Below are 16348 nucleotides of genomic sequence, written 5' to 3'. Positions count from 1 at the left end.
AGTCAAGCCCACCAAAAAGGCCCCCCATCTAGTCTAGTCTGGTCTAGTCCTACGTGGTGAAGAAAAACACCAGACTCGGTGGATGACTGACTGATGCAGTTCGCAGTTGACTCCACGAGAAGCAAGAATGAAGATGACCAACTGTTCGTTCATTGTGAAACGGTCTGGGCCAGGTTGATACATTTCTCGGTAAGAGCCACGCAAGAACGCAAGAGAAAAGAAGGGGGGGAAAGGGAAAAGCCCCATTCTTGTTCTCTCCGTCTCCTACTTTCTGTCTTCTAGGCCTCCAGGGCGTGTCCTAAAAATATGAATGGGCCAGGATCGTGGTGCCTGTCGGTCTGCCTGTCAGCAGATGCAACCCTTGGTAGTAGTAGTAGTAGTACGTAGTTAATACATTCGGTAGTTGAATGGCTCCGTCACTGCTCCGTCCCCTTCATTTTCCCTTTCTTGCCCCTCCCACAGAAACAGTAGAGGACCACTCCATGACGAACTCTACCGCGGTTCACCCGATCAGCAACTGGCTTACTCTGTACTGTATACTCCGTACTTACTATACACCCCAAAGTTAGGTGGCTGTCATCCCAAACGGCCCGACACTGGACCTAGGCAGGCGGACGGATTATTCAGCGGGATCGCAAGTGTTGGTGGGAAACAATAAGATCTTCTTCTCATCCCCTCTTTATTGTCTGGTCATGCCGCTGCCGATCCTGGAATTGAGAAGGACACGCACGGATTGTATTGTAGACCTGACCTGGGGGAGGGAGGGGAGAAAAGGATTGGGTGGACTGAGGCGGTACCTAGTAGAGTTTCGTACGGGGCAGGGGAAGAGGATATTTCCCTTATTCCCTTTGATTCCCTAATGATCCAGCATCGACCGTCGTCCAGATCCCAGGGTGGTGATGGTCCCAACCATGGTTCTTGGGGCCAGCCAGACAGTCGGGGTCCAGGACTCCCCCAGCTGGGCGTGTGCTTTTTTTAAACTCTGCCGCAAAGGGCTGACGGTTGTCTCGTCTCGTCTTGTACGGAGTAGCGTCTCGTCCACGGTCGCCTCGGGTCCTGCTCGATGGAGCAACCGACGGAGCCGAGAGATTCCGGATTTCAGCTGAGTCAGACACGGCTGCTTCACGTGATGTCACGGGTAGGGGACAGCCGACTTCACGTGATTCTCGCTCAAGTGATGGCACGTGATCGCCGCAGAGCCTGCGGTCCGCTGTGAAGCTCCGGAGCTGGTCGTCATCGAGAACTATCAAAGTTGCTTGCTGTGTGCATTCCCCGATTTCCTGAACACTTCCACCATTTACCCCAACTTTATATCACCATGGAAGGGTACGTGTCAAAACATGCAATTGCGACTTCGATAATGTTCTTCCCACAAGATCATCTGCTGACCAGCCTAGACTCAATGCCTCGGAACAGCGCGAGCTCGCTGCCCGCATGGAGAGAAAGCAGCTGAAGGAGTTTATGACTGTACGTACCTATCTTATCCCAAGGCTGTTTCCGATTCGATTTCCCTCGCAGTTTGCCCTGTGACTATGCCAAGATACACCATTCGCCTACGATAAACTTATCCCTAGTTACCGCTTTCCGCACATTTACTGACCCTGCCGGTCCTTCCAGATGTACTCCAAGCTCGTGCAGAAGTGCTTCGACGACTGCGTCAACGACTTCACCACCAAGTCCCTGATCAACCGTGAGGAGAGCTGCGTGATGCGCTGTGTTGACAAGTACATGAAGGGTTCGGCCCGGTTGAACGAGCGGTTCCAGGAGCAGAACGCAGCCATGATGCAGCAGGGCCAGATGCCGGGTCGGTAAACTGGTGCTTTGTACGATCTTGTCTTGCTGGGTAGTTCTTGCATTCGGTTTGGCGAACTGTGTATAAAATCTTAGAATTCAACGACGAGCTCCTGGTTTCGGAAGATATATGATGTTTCGGGAATGCTGTTGGTACGAGCCGGCGTACAGTGTAGTCTGAGCTCGTGCTTGAGTGCGCACCAACTCGGATCGAATGAGCCATGCAGCACACGATGGTAGGAGGATAAAAGCCTCGTGAATTGGATCTTGTCGAGGCTACACACCAGATCACCTTAGATCATCCTACCAAAACAAGTCTCGTATCAATGAAGCAGGCGTTGTACACGTAGGCTCAACTCATAAAGCTCTTCCCGGTCAATTCGTAGGTCCCTCGTATGCCGTCCCGTCATTCCTCATTGGTTGGGTTGCTGCGCAGGTCCCAGACATTGTTCCTGAGGTGTCGAGAGAGTATACAGTCAAATGCTTGCTTTGGTACATTGTCGTCAGCTAAATGAAATCCCGAACAGATCTTCAGTATGTCCGGATCATGAGTACAAGCTCGTATCTGCCATCGACCCCTAACCTACCACGCAAAATCACCACGACGACCGACCTGCCTTGCTGCCCCCCAAATCAGAAAGCGGTGGAGCAGCCGATGTCGGGTCGACGAGAGCCGACCCATCTCGTACATTGATAAAGTAGTACTCGAGAGCAATCTTTCGCACTACGAAAGGAAAATGTCTGAAAATTGCTCAATTGGGTGTCTTTTGGAGATAGGCCGAGACTTCGCCGATAAATGTATCTCTCTCTGGACGACGATAATCGATAAGGGCGATAGGTAACTACCTCCTAGTAGGTATTGGCGGCGATGAAGGAATCGGGCACGGTGCCAAGCGGCCGGAAAATATTGCCCTTTCTGTGAATCCACACTAAGATCCATGATGACTCAAAAGTCTCAAATGATAAGAGGTGGTGGGGACGGACTGGACGGAGTGGGGACGGAGCCTACTGGGTACATTTTGGACATTTTGGCGTGTTTGCATGGTTTACAGCATGACTAATCCCATACTGCCTCTGCTATGAACCTTGAAAAGTATGATTGAATGATGCGATGATGCGATGATGCGATGATGCGGAGAGAATGAGGGGCATTCCGTGGCTATGCATGTTGTTGCACTCACTATCGGCTTCACTGCTCCTCTAATCCTCAGCCTCGGATGCTCCTCCGAAGCTATAGCCTAGCTACTGTATAGCAAATTGTACGTATAGTAAATACCGTGCCCCTCACGCCTTCTCCTCTTCTCTTCTCTCCTCCTCTTCTCATCCCCTCCCCTCCCCCTCATCGGCAAAACTCCAACTCCACTTCTCCCTGCTGTCTGTCCGGTTCGAGCAATTTATTCCCGCCCGGACCACTTTACTTTCCACCGCTTTCTTTTCATCTTCCATCATCTCTCTTTTCTTTCTTATATCCTCCCCCCCCACCTGCCTTCCCTTGGCTCCGTCTAAGCTACCATCTTTGACCTGATACCCATCGTCATCACAATGGCTGACACCGTAGGAAAGGTGAGCTACCCCTCCATAGCTTGGTGTCACCCGCGTTCTCTCGCTAACTTGTCTTCTCTAGACCATCACCTGCAAGGTGAGCAGCTTCGTCTAACGGACCCAAATAGCACAATCCGATTGATTTGATTTGAAAAATCTAGGCTGCTGTCGCCTGGGGCGCCGGAGAGCCTCTCTCCATCGAGGACATTGAGGTCGCACCTCCCAGGGCTCACGAGGTTCGCATCCAGATCCACCACACCGGTGTCTGCCACACAGGTCCGTAATATATCTACTGCGATGATTTGCTTTTTCCAACTGACCCCCGTCAGATGCCTACACTCTCTCCGGAAAGGACCCGGAGGGTGCTTTCCCCGTCGTCCTGGGTCACGAGGGTGCCGGTATCGTCGAGTCCGTCGGCGAGGGCGTCACCTCCGTGAAGCCCGGCGACTATGTCATTGCTCTTTAGTGAGTATATCTGCCTCTCATCACTTTGATCTCGATCTAACCACCGGGTCAGCACCCCCGAGTGCCGGGAGTGCAAGTTCTGCAAGTCCGGCAAGACCAACCTCTGCGGTAAGATCCGCGCCACCCAGGGCAAGGGTGTCATGCCCGACGGCACCTCGCGCTTCAAGGCGCGCGGCAAGGACCTCCTGCACTTCATGGGCACCTCGACCTTCTCGCAGTACACCGTGGTGGCCGACATCTCGGTGGTGGCCGTGACGCCCAAGATCCCCACCGACCGCTCGTGCCTGCTGGGCTGCGGTATCACCACCGGATACGGCGCCGCCGTTGAGACCGCCAAGGTCGAGGAGGGCTCCAACATCGCCGTGTTCGGCGCGGGCTGCGTCGGGCTGTCGGTGATCCAGGGTGCGGTCAAGAACAAGGCCGGCAAGATCATCGTCGTGGACGTCAACGACGGCAAGGAGGCGTGGGCCCGCAAGTTCGGCGCCACCGACTTCGTCAACCCCACCAAGCTCAGCGGCAAGACGATCCAGGAGCAGCTGATCGAGATGACCGACGGCGGCTGCGACTACACCTTCGACTGCACGGGTAATGTCGGGGTGATGCGCGCGGCCCTGGAGGCGTGCCACAAGGGATGGGGCCAGAGCATTGTGATTGGTGTTGCCGCTGCCGGGCAGGAGATCTCCACTCGCCGTAAGTTTTTCTGTCGGTGTATTCAGGGCGATGTGCTAACCTCGTGCAGCATTCCAGCTGGTTACCGGCCGTGTGTGGAAGGGATGTGCCTTCGGTGGGATCAAGGGCCGCACGCAGCTGCCTGGCCTGGTTGACGACTACCTGAACGGCCAGCTGAAGGTGGACGAGTTCATCACGCACCGGGAGAAGTTGGCGGACATCAACACCGCGTTTGAGCAGATGAAGCAGGGCGACTGCGTTCGCTGTGTGGTTGATATGTCGTAGATGAAAAGTTATGACTGAAATTGAAGTTGAATATTGAATGCCATATGAATCACCGAATCTACCCATGCGCCGACTGCTCTACTTCCGGCTGTGCTGTATATATGTTAGGCTGGTCCGCAAGGTCCTCATGAGGACCTGGTAGACAAGCAGCACAATGAAGATCAGTCTGTACCCCGCCAGAGACATAAGACCATGCGACCAAGTATCGAAGAACACACCACCGTCCAAGCAAAGAACATACGTTATAATCTTCCCGACCAAAGAACAACGTACTCAATCCCAGATATCATATATCTACCACAAATCCCCACCCCTATCTCCAAACGCACCCATTATCTCCTATCCCCCCACACCCAGATAACAAACCCCTCTATCAAGACGAAAGTCGGCCAACTTCCGATGGCCCCGTGCATAGGCCGTATCCGACAGTACCCGCCCACGGCAGCAACTGAGGGGAAGAAGAGGGGCTGAGTTCGAGTACGCAGATAACTGTCGACAACGCAATAGTATTGTATCTCCGATGACGGAGTGTACCAACCTCCCACCAGCTATATAACCAGCACCAGCACCAGCACCAGCACGAACACATACACATACACATCCTCATACCCAAACACCAAAACCAAGACTCAGTCCGACACACCACACCCCCAACCGAACCCAAAATGCCACCCCCCCAAACCACCGACCCCATCTCCCTCCCAGCGCCCTTCTCCTCGATCCCCCGCCTCACGCTAACCCTCGGCCCCTCCCCGATCCACCCGCTCCCCCGCATAACCGCCGACCTGAGCACGCCCACCAACCGCGTCCACATCTACGCCAAACGCGACGACCTCTCCTCGCACCTAGCCTACGGGGGCAACAAGACCCGGAAACTGGAGTACATCCTCGCGCCCGCGGTGCTACCCCCTACCCAACAAACCAACCAACCCCAAACCCAACCCCCCTCCCCTTCCACCACCACCACCACCACCTCCGGGGAATGGCGCAAAGCAACCACCCTCATCTCGATCGGCGGCCTGCAATCCAACCACACGCGGCAAGTGGCGGCGTGCGCCGCTTACCTGGGCCTGAAAGCGCGGCTGATCCAAGAGAACTGGGTGCCGGACTACGCGGCGCACAGCCGCGTGTACGACAAGGTGGGCAACCTGCAGCTGTCGCGGCTGATGGGGGCGGACGTGCGGATCCACCTGCCCACGGAGTTCGGGATCGGGGAGAAGGAGACGCTGCGCGCGCTGGAGGAGGAGTGTCGGGGCAGCGGGGAGGTGCCCTACTATATTCCGGCGGGGGGGTCGGATCATCCGCTTGGCGGGGTGGGGTTTGCGCGGTGGGCGTGGGAGGTGAAGCACCAAGAGGAAACGGGGGCGGTGCTGCCGGCCGGGGAGAGGTTCGATACCGTGGTGGTTTGTGCGGTGACGGGGGGCACGTTGGGGGGCATGATTGCTGGGTTTAAGTTGCTCGAGAAGTTGGATCCCGAGGGGGAAGGAGGCCCGAGGAAGAGGAAGGTCGTCGGCATTGATGCGAGTGCGAAGCCGGAGGAGACGCGCGCCCAGGTGTTGCGGATTGCGAGGGTGACTGCGACGCAGATCGGGTTGACCGAGGAGGATATCGCCGAGGAGGATGTGGTGCTGGTCGAGGATTATCATGCCGGGCTGTATGGTGTGCCTGACCGGCAGACCTGGGAGGCCATTGAGTATGCGGCCCGCATGGAGGCGTTTATCACCGACCCCGTCTACGAAGGGAAGAGTTTCGCCGGCATGGTGGATTTGATTCGCAAAGGGAAGATTACGGGCAATGTGCTGTATGCTCATCTGGGGGGGCAGCTGGCGCTGAATGCGTATACGGATGTGGGCGAGAGGCAGGAGGGGGTGAATTAGGCTGACGTTTATGGAGAAGACAACGCATGTCAATTTATCAATCAGCGATCCAAGTTGGTTTGAAGCAACGCATATCAATGTATTAATGAGTGACTAAAGTTAGCTTAAGTGATGAGCTATGGATGGTGGTGGCAAGTAAAAATACTGCCCCTACAGAAGCTTGTGCTCAAGAGTCATCTCAGACTCAGGCTGCAGGCCAACACACGCCCGGAAGATGTTGGTCAAGGCGTTGCGCTGCTTGGCCAGCGAGTTGACCACCGGAGTGCCAGGGGGCGTCAAAGGAGCCTTGAGCATGTAGCTCAGCACGCTGAGCACGCTGTGGAACCCGCGGTACTCTTCCGCCTCCTCCGCCTTCCAGCTGATGCGCGTCATCATCTCCGCCACCAACACCAGATCGATGATCAGAGGAGACGCCAGCAGCGAGTCCTCGCAGATGTTGAACAGACTGATCGTCTGGTGGCCTCCCATGAAGATCTCCGCGTAGTACTCGTCCAGCGCACGCTTGTTGTCGCCAACAGCCGGCATGTACTTGATCACAACGGTGTGGTCGGGGTGCTCATCCTCCGCATACAGGATCTTGTTGGCAGCGACCATGTCGTCCACCACGTTCGACTTGGAGATCTCCTTGGAGCGGAACTGCTTCTGCGAGCTCAGGTTCTTGCCGTCGTTGTTGCCCAGGTGGTTGTAGCTGGCAATCGAGGTGAGCTTGATACCCGCGTTGATCAGGAAGTCGACAAGGGCACTCTTCATCTTGGTCTGGCCAGACTTGAAGTCGTCACCGCCAATGAACGCTCCGTACTTCTCCGCCAGCTGAAGAGCTCCGGGAACGAAGGTGTTCTGGGGAGAGCCGTTGATGAAGGGAATATTGTCGAGGATACAAGCAACAGCAAAGACAGTCGAAGGAGAGACCTCGAGGTGTCCATCCTTGATGGCCGCCAGCAGGTTGTCGGCGGTGTCATTGACGCCCGGCACAATGTCGGCATACCGCTCAGTGTTGGCAGTCCACATGACCACGACCTTGTCGAGACCGTTCTGGGCCTTGAACTCACGCATGTCCTTCTGGATCTGCTCCACGTGAGCCCAGCAGGCCTTGGATCCCTCCAGCACGTTATCCGCCCGGTCTTCCTGGTTGGCAGCAATGAAGTCCGGGTAGTAGATACTGGGCAGGGGCTTCATCTCGGCCATCTCCTTGCGCACCAGCTGCTTGAGACCAGGCTCAAGAACCTGGGCCCGGTCCATCGCGTCCGCCAGGTTCATGCTGCTGATGTCCCACCCACCAACGACCAGGTCATTGGGGTGCACCATGGGCAGCATGTCGTGGAAAGGGATGTTGATCTCCTCGCCCGTCTTGGCGTCGGTGCCCAGCTTGATGGTCGATCCCATCACCACAGACCCATAGTAGTTGGAGGCACGCATGCCCTCGCGGGTCTCCCAGCTGAGGCCGCGGCGGTTGGCAATGAGACCGGCAGTCACGGTGGAGCCGTTGTTTCCACCCCAACCGACCATCATCACACCGACTTTGCCCACCTTGCGGTCGACCTTGAAGTGGTAGTTGGTGGCCTTGGGAGTGGCCACCAGCTTGTTGTCGGCCGAGCGGGTGACCTCGGTGGTGTGGTACACATACTGACTTTTGATCTCGGAATCGGTGTACACGACGTTGGGCGAGTTGACGGTAAACAAAGGAGCGGTACGAGCAGACCCGTTCACGGCGCCATTGGCAACAACATGCGAACTAGCGTGGGGAGCCATTGTATTGACAGAGGATCGGAAGCGTTTCGGAATCGAGAGTGGTTAAGGATGGCAGATTAAGCGTTTATTGAATGTGATATGCGCAGTCCGATGCTCCACCACGGTTGGATGAGCGCCGGCCGTTGAACGGGTGGTGCCGTCTAGAAAGAGAACTGTTAGCTCTGAACTTGAACTTGGAAAAGTGATTGTGGACGCGAATTGCTCCAAGGGAAGGACCAATTGCTGTTCCGGGCAACACGATGCTGCTGCAGTGCCAGGTGCCAGGTGCCAGGTGCCAGGTGCCCGTTGACAGCAATCCGGGGGTGGGGGCGCGGGCACTCACGAGTTAAGAAGTGTGGAGAAAATTTTGACGGTGGTATGAGATCACGCCTCGGGCAGAGTGTGATCGAAGAGAGGTTGAAGTTGGAGAAGTTGGTTTACGAAACGAAGATATGGAAGTTTGACGGTGGGTGGAAAAGAAAAAGGAAGGGGAAACTTTTGGAGGGAAGTTGCTCTGGGTTCCTTCTTATAAGACAGACAATCCAGGTACGGACGGAGCAGCTCGGCTCCCGCTGGGCGAGTCCGCAATCGTCCGCCCTCGTCCGCCCGTCCAGCTCCGTCTCAACACTACCCACTACTGCTCGCGCTAGTTGTCCAATCTTCGAACTACCAGCCTACCAGGCGAGTATGCTTAATTGAATTTCTCCGTAGGTACTTATTCTGGATGTGTTGGCAGCCTGGGACAGGAGAATTTCCTCCCAGAGGTTGCGGTGAGCCCCGCGGAGACCAACCTCCCTGCGAGACAGCTGTGTACTGCATATACATAGTAGATCGTGGTCAATTTGCCCATGCTAATCTGCCCGCACGTGCTCCTCAACCATAAATTTCAATTAGTCCGGCATGCTAACTTACCCCTGAGACCGCTGGACTCGTGCCCATTTCCACCGAGGGGACATCACTTCCCAGCAGCAGGCATAGTGGACCATGGGATGGCAGGTACCCGCGGGGCTCCGCTTCGCCGACAGTCCATCGACATACTCAGTAAGAACCCAAGTTCCTGGAGAATCAGCATTACGCAGCCTTCATCCTGCACCAGTACCAAGCCATGCTGCTGCTGCAAGCCAGTCTTTTGGGAAGACGCAATGTTGCTCACCGCAATTGCGGTGAGCAACAGCCAGCTCGGCAGAAGTTGTTCCATGGTTGCCAACTCGGCCCCTGAATTTATGCATCGGTAATGCTGTTTGCGGAGGCTGCGGAGTGCTCTGCTCCTCTCTTATTGCCTGATCGCCTCGCTTAGCACCCGGCACCGCGCACTTGGAATTATGCTGCCTGCCTGTGAGGTCTTGGGAGTTGGGACACGACATCAGTCGTACGTACCCCCGACTGCCCTCTAGATTGGTTCATGTAGGGTTTGTGCTAGTCATCTGGTGATGGTCTGGGGGGGAACTATGTCAGGTGACCATTCCCCGCTGCGGACTTTCAGGCACCATCGGCTCTGGTGCCTTAGGCCGCCAATCTTTGCCTCCAGCTGAGGGCAGGGAGGCGGCTTTTCTCTCAGCATCCTCCACCAATAAATTAACCATCCACCATCTCAAGCCGGGTGCTGACCTCTCGGCTGGAGGAACCGGGCTGCAGTAGTTGCAAGCAGGGTTCCTTTGACCGCACAACGATGTGATCTCACTTTTCTTCTTCCGTCGATGGCCAGACACGGCACAGCCGTTGGCCCCCAATTGAGGCTTTTTGTTTAGTCGAAGTCTGTATACGAAAGATGCTAGACTACCTAGTACCCTCTACGCACTATAGCGACCTTTTTGTAGACTGGTTCGGCGCTAGATAGGATGAGACGGCACACGCCGGAGTCCGGTCCCGGGTCCTTCGCTTGTGTGCAGCATCAGCATCTACCCGCACGCTGTGTACGGAGTACGCCTCACGGTCACACATTCCAGCCATTGACGATGACACGCAGTCGACTGACTTCATGAGCAGCATCAATTGCCATAAACCTGGAAGACTCAAAAGTTGAGCGTGATGTGCAATTGCCGACCACCGCATTCACTGCCGTCGACACGAACCATGGGACGGGGGTGGTTACCGCTTGTTGTGGCCTCAAAGCCTAGGATCAACCTGGCTCACTGTTGATCTGCGCCGCAAGACGGGATAGAAAGCAGCACCTGGAGGACCGTCTGAGCCAGACACTAGTGCCGACTCGCCTGATGGACCACCTCCTCTGCCCGCTCGCGCGACAAGCATTGTCTGTCACAACGATCGGCGGCGGCCTACCAAGGGTTGACAGTCAGCATTTTCGGTATCGTGACCTCCCGGCTCCCGGTCCACTGCCCCAGACCTGGTCTCCCCTTGCATTCGCGACGGTCGGGAATTAATGACAATTATGGTTTGCGCATGGGATCTGCCTGTCCTTGCGGGGTTCACCCATCTTATCCATCGGGGGGGGTAGTTGTTTGGTTGTAATGAGCCAGACGGTCGAAAGCAAGGATGCAGTCCTGAGAGTAGAAACCCCATAAGGATCGGAAATGGACAATCGCACGAACTTTAATGATGGGGATGGATCCCAATGAGATCACTTGGAAACCAAGTCCAGCGTCACAGGAGGGAGGCAGGAGGGAGGCTCGTGCACTGAAACGAACAAACGAACAAGCTGCAAGTCGGGATCAAAGTGAAACCACAAGGCTTCTGGGTCGTGAAGTAGGTGGGTGGGTGGAAGGAATGGGGCTAGTTGTTGCAAAACATAGAGACCAGGAAGCAGAAGAGGAGGATAACTAACCGTGTAACTAATGGACCCTTTGCATCAGACCATGGGGTGTGCATAACCCCTGAGCCACGATCGGCAGTGGAGGATGACCGGTTCAGGGGGGGCGAAGATGACGGACTGATCGCTCACTATGATCGGAACCAGTTTTGCCTCTAGAAAACTCAAGAATTCCCCTGGAATTATATTGTCTTCGTGATTGGAGAGGAGGGAGGTTGGACAATCAGGGGTAATGATTATAGTACGGAGTAGATATTTAAAAATAAGTCGTCAAACACTGATGGAGATAGTCTACCAAACATAGACAGTCTCCTGATGCTGGGAGTCGTCACAGTGCGTACGTCCAGTAAGGCCTGTTCGAGATAGTTGTATGGTGGATTGCATGGTTGCAATGATCCAGACCGAGCCAGAATGGCCATGGAAGCATGAGTGAACCACCCGCCTCACTATAGTTGCCAGTAATTATGATTGTTGTGCACAGTCTGTGTACTGTACAGTCCGGGAGTACTCCGTAGAGTCTGTGAGAGTCATGCAGAACGCAATGTTGGATGTGAGGGCCAATCACCGTCCACTGGATGGGGCAGGGTTCGTGGATCTTGACAGGAAATTCATTCCATAAAAACCCACACGAGGCTTCATTTGGAGATGCTTTCCTTTTTCTGTGTCTTGTCCGTTGCGAGGATTGCAGGGGAAGGCAAAAGCACCAAGTTCACGGACAATAAAGAATAATAAAGAAAAAACAAGACAATCAACTCAACTCAGTCACTTCCAATTCCACCTCCCAAACCATCATATCCACCTAAATACCCCAACTCGGACTAGTGTTGGTTCCTTAGGCTGACTGCGACGGGATCAAACCGTCCAAACCGTCCAAACCAGACCCAAACCAGAGACGCTCCCCCAAATCCCAGATAGTCTAACGAAAAAAAAGGACTGGACAAACCGACCAGCTCCAAACTAATTCGACTATTAGTATTTTGGATGGGCCTTTTCCACCCAACCCCCCTTCTCCTCTTCTTTTGTTGACAATGAGTGGTTCCTGACCGACTTACTTCCCTTTGGTGTTCCTGCTCCCTCCTCAGTACTCAGTATCCATGCGTCTCTAACCCAGCGACTTTATTCCCCCTCCCCCATTCTCCAGATCGTCTCTCCTATCGTACCCATTCACCATCAGTCTCCGGGGGTGAAGAACCACTTTGGGTCTCTGATTCGACTTCTCTCAGTTTCTCTCCAGTTTGGGAGCGGTCTCTCCGTTGGTCAGTCCAATGGTCTAACCACCCGCAAACGTTGCGTGTGCCGTCTGGTATCATAGACCCGGTGAGATTACCGTGCCCAGCATGGCTCCCAGCATGGATATGGGCTTTTTGCCCAAGATTAAATGCTCCAATTGCGGGATCGATGTTGAGATCTCCGCCATGGGAGACCATGTGTGTGCCAAAACAGATCCAGGTAGCACTCTCCCCTACTTACCGCCTCATGTACCACTTTTTAACTTCTTAAATGGTAGTTCCCCCACAATCACCGCCTCGCCCGCCTTCGAAATCGAGCATTGGATCACCACCCAAAGCAGGCAATGCGTGGGCTGCCAGAGCTGCGAGGATGAATCCTCCGCCACGCATTGATCCTTTGGTAGCCAGTATGTTGTTCCTCCAGACCTGACGACGAAACCACCACTTTCTCATCAATGATACCACTTGGCAGATCGGCCGTTCCTGCGCCCGCACAGTCCCCTAGACAACAAAGACCTCCTCGTCCCCTCTCCTCTCTCCACCGCTACTTCAGGCGGGCCACGCTCGCCGTTGCGTCCGCTTCAACGTAGCCAGACCTCACCTCTGCCAGAAGAACCACAATCCCCAGACTCAATCAACATGGAAACTGCATTTGCCTCGTTTCCTCTGCCCCGATCGATGTCGGATAGACGTCCAAACGTCGGTCCAGACGCCATGGGAGCAGGAAGGGTTGCTCCTCTCCAGCCAGCACGTCATGCCAGCAGCTTGAGTCGGGATGGTCAGAACGCACCCGTTGAACTGCCGGCAGATAACGAAATACCACCTCCTCCACTACCCAAAGACGGCCCTCCTCTCCCCGGCGCCTCCCACAGATATGGTGCATCGATTGATAGCAAAAGCAGCTATCGAACCTCGGTGGCTAGCACGCGGTACAGCGACCATCGGGCCTCCAAACGATCGGCCTCCATGTCCAGCCACCGCCCCTCGTTTGGCAGTGTGTCCCGCGAACACCTACAATTTATTGACGAAGAGGCACCCCCGGTGCCGCCCCCAGCACCTCAGAATCTGCTACTTCCAGCACGACTCTCAGGAGCCGAGCTTGCCGAGAAGTTGGAAGGACGAGGTGAAATCTACAGTGGATTTGATTTCGGCGTGTCAGCCCGGCCAACGAGTGCTAAGGCTGAGATCGATCATGTTGGGGCCGGGTCGCTTCGAGTATCGTCTCACACAAATCGTAGCTCTGACAGACTGAGTAGTAACCGCGGGTCCGCGGAGCTGTTCTTCCAAAGTCCTACCCCGAGTCCGAATGAGGCCCCCGTTGATTTCGAGCTTCCAGACGAGCCAGCAGCGTCTCCTGCCGCCCCGTCCAGCGTGGAGTACAAGGCTTTCAAACCAGTAACTTCGGAACACCTGCAGCCGGCCGATGCTGAATCCGCAAGTACTCCAGAAGAAGGCAACAAGCAAAGGAAAGATTTCGATTCCGCAAGCGAGAGCAACATCTCAGTTTCCAACTTCGCCCGGGCTCTGGGGCTCGATGTTCCGGATCATGCCGCCGAGAGCTCAATCACGTCGTCGGATTCATCGCCATCTGACACTCGCAGCGGCACTTCCTTCTCTAGTCTACCGTCCGACGCCAGTCTTTCGCGGAGGCAACCTTCGGACCCCAGCCGCCTCGGCTCGGTGGTAGAAGAGCTCAAGGGTGGCCCGCGCGCGAAGGAACCCTTGCTGGACGAGCCTGTCACGGAAAGTCCGATTGATCTCGAGCCTCCTCGCATTACGGAGCACCTATTCAGCCCGGATTCGCCGACTGACCCAGCCATCTCTCAGGGGAGCTTATCGCTCGTGTCGGAGAAACTGCCACGAAAAGCAGACGATCATCAGCCCGAGCGACCCACTATGCTCCGCTCTGTGACGGCACCCGCCCCATCCCCGGCCCCGGCCCCTCGCCCGTCCCCACGCCCGAAGGGGCCTTGTCGCGGTTGCGGTGAGATGATCTTGGGCAAGTCCGTGTCCTCGGCCGACGGCCGTCTCACCGGCCGGTACCACCGTGCCTGCTTTGTCTGCTTTCAGTGCAAGACCCCTTTCCAGACTGCGGATTTCTATGTCCTTGAGGACCGACCTTTCTGCGCTCAGCATTACCATGAACGCAACGGCTCCATCTGCGCTACATGTCACACTGGTATTGAGGGGCAATATCTCGAGACGGACGAACGTCGCGGCCGCGGTCCGGGCGACCGTCAGAAGTTCCATCCCGAGTGCCTCAAATGCCGCACATGCGGCATTGCTCTGAACGGGGACTATTTTGAGTGGTATGGTCAGGTTTACTGCGAGCGCGATGCTCGACAAGCAGCGGCTGCATCGATGGCTCCCCCTCGGCCCCCTCGCTCGCCCATGCCCATGTCTCCGATGGGACCCCCTGGTGGTCGTGGCTATGGACCACCTCCGGGGTACGGTGGTCGCGGTCGAGGCCGACCGCCTCCTGGCCCTCGTCCTGGCTCCTCTGCCAGCCAAGCTCCTCCCATGCCCATCCCAATGCTGCGTCCTCCAGGGCCTGGGGACGGGCCATATGGAGCCATTGGAGCCCTTCCCAGCTCTCGACGATTCCCTGAACGACGCACCACCAAATTGATGATGATATGATTATAAGTACATTGATGGACGTGATTCCAGCCAATATCCATAATTTCTAGTTTTCCTTACTCGAGAGGGACCCTCGCCTTATGGTTTTCACTGTTCGTCGCTCAAGCCTTGCCCTTTACTGCGATGACCCTAGACTCTCTTTGCTTTATACCCTTTTCGTGGTTTTCATGTTGATAGAATATTGGTTTCTCGATACCATTGTGTTCCCAGCTGCCTGGCGTTTAATGCCACTGGCTGACTGCTGTCGTTTTCTGTCTACATGTTGATGTACTATATGATGTCTATCTGGAATAGTGCTGTGATATACAGTGAATTGTGTTCTTATTATGGATACTGGTGATGCGAGCTTTTCTGTGATTGCGAAGCATGTTAATAGCGAAGCACGTATGTGCTGAGCCTTACGAACTGGCCATCGGGGGACGAGTGATCAGCTGCGCTATGAATAAAGCCTTTGCAGCACCTCTGCAAGCAAGTATATGTACAAGCCAGCAAGAAAGGCCTCTTCCAGAATGTGAGTAAGGCCTTTCGCAGTATATGCACAAGTGAGTAAGTAGGGCCTCTCGCAACACCTCTGCAAGCAAGCACACGTACAAGTAAGCAAGTAAGGCTTTATAAAGCACCTTTTCCACAGATCAGATAATCATATAGTCTTGCTTGTGATTGTCATCGACTTAAGAGTTTCTGTAGAAAATGAATGGTTCGATGTATAAGTTGTATATAAAATCAGCAGCTGTTCGGGAAGTGCGTCGCCTCCCCCTGTTAGGCATTATTCTTATCTGGGACAACGCAGAGGAATTGTCCCTTTCTTTATTGATCTATAATAACATACTTGCATTGAATTGAAATTTCTAGAATGAAGATTGAATCTAGCCATACCTAGCCTTTTTCTTGTGTTCTGCAGCCCGGAGTCCATGTCGCTTTCCACCCTGACCCTTCCTCGTCCCCTCGCCCAGCTCCAACTCTTATTTTAGGACCCTTCTTGGCGGCCAACAACCAAGATAGTAACAAGATGCTGTTCCAGAGGCAACACCGATTACAGCTTTCTGGGACAAGCGAACTTCAATGTTGTTCCCTCCTGCCAAACTACAGATGAAGGAATCCGATTATCTCCACCCCCGCTGCGCGAGCATGTATATATTCAAGTTCCAAGCAGTCAGAAGCCACAACAAGACCAAGATAAGAGTCTCCTCCCCGTAACAAAACACATATCCTACAAGTTCTGTATCAGAAAGAGTCCATTCACAAAATAGATCTAGTTCATCCATTACATAAAACCCGGAGAATATAAATGGAGAGCAGCCACCAGCACCATCCCCCCCCCCCCCCCCAAATTCCCCCTCTCAACAACCACCCCC

The 16348-nt window shown here is 54.8% G+C and overlaps 5 protein-coding genes across 5 annotated transcripts; 4 read left to right on the top strand and 1 right to left on the bottom strand.

Moving 5' to 3' along the window:
• The first annotated feature begins 1220 nt into the window (after positions 1 to 1220).
• Positions 1221 to 2132, top strand: tim9 (protein transporter TIM9). The gene is made up of 3 exons (XM_025647526.1): positions 1221 to 1326; positions 1398 to 1467; positions 1618 to 2132. The coding sequence occupies exons 1-3, from the start codon at positions 1319 to 1321 to the stop codon at positions 1810 to 1812; spliced, it is 273 nt and encodes a 90-aa protein (XP_025503084.1). The 5' UTR covers positions 1221 to 1318; the 3' UTR covers positions 1813 to 2132.
• Positions 2133 to 3123: 991 nt separating this feature from the next.
• On the top strand, positions 3124 to 4834 carry BO66DRAFT_429362 (bifunctional alcohol dehydrogenase/S-(hydroxymethyl)glutathione dehydrogenase). The gene is made up of 6 exons (XM_025650451.1): positions 3124 to 3354; positions 3416 to 3430; positions 3495 to 3609; positions 3663 to 3798; positions 3851 to 4488; positions 4538 to 4834. Exons 1-6 carry the CDS (start codon positions 3334 to 3336, stop codon positions 4750 to 4752), a joined length of 1140 nt encoding a protein of 379 aa, XP_025503083.1. The 5' UTR covers positions 3124 to 3333; the 3' UTR covers positions 4753 to 4834.
• A 205-nt stretch (positions 4835 to 5039) lies between these two features.
• On the top strand, positions 5040 to 6629 carry BO66DRAFT_453283 (putative 1-aminocyclopropane-1-carboxylate deaminase; the record flags this gene model as incomplete). Its single annotated transcript, XM_025651986.1, has 1 exon — positions 5040 to 6629. Exon 1 carries the CDS (start codon positions 5418 to 5420, stop codon positions 6627 to 6629), a length of 1212 nt encoding a protein of 403 aa, XP_025503082.1. The 5' UTR covers positions 5040 to 5417.
• Positions 6630 to 6779: 150 nt separating this feature from the next.
• On the bottom strand, positions 6780 to 8378 carry BO66DRAFT_324861 (inositol-3-phosphate synthase INO1; the record flags this gene model as incomplete). Its single annotated transcript, XM_025643847.1, has 1 exon — positions 6780 to 8378. One exon carries the CDS (start codon positions 8376 to 8378, stop codon positions 6780 to 6782), a length of 1599 nt encoding a protein of 532 aa, XP_025503081.1.
• A 3646-nt stretch (positions 8379 to 12024) lies between these two features.
• Positions 12025 to 15441, top strand: BO66DRAFT_351325 (LIM domain-containing protein). Its single transcript, XM_025644741.1, has 3 exons — positions 12025 to 12573; positions 12632 to 12760; positions 12826 to 15441. Exons 1-3 carry the CDS (start codon positions 12462 to 12464, stop codon positions 14991 to 14993), a joined length of 2409 nt encoding a protein of 802 aa, XP_025503080.1. The 5' UTR covers positions 12025 to 12461; the 3' UTR covers positions 14994 to 15441.
• The last annotated feature ends 907 nt before the right edge of the window (positions 15442 to 16348 follow it).

The sequence above is a fragment of the Aspergillus aculeatinus genome (genome assembly GCF_003184765.1).
Source record: "Aspergillus aculeatinus CBS 121060 unplaced genomic scaffold BO66scaffold_29, whole genome shotgun sequence".
In the NCBI taxonomy this organism is placed as follows: domain Eukaryota; kingdom Fungi; phylum Ascomycota; class Eurotiomycetes; order Eurotiales; family Aspergillaceae; genus Aspergillus; species Aspergillus aculeatinus.
The sequence above is the reverse complement of the archived record's forward strand: the minus strand, read 5'-3'. Positions and strand labels throughout refer to the sequence as shown.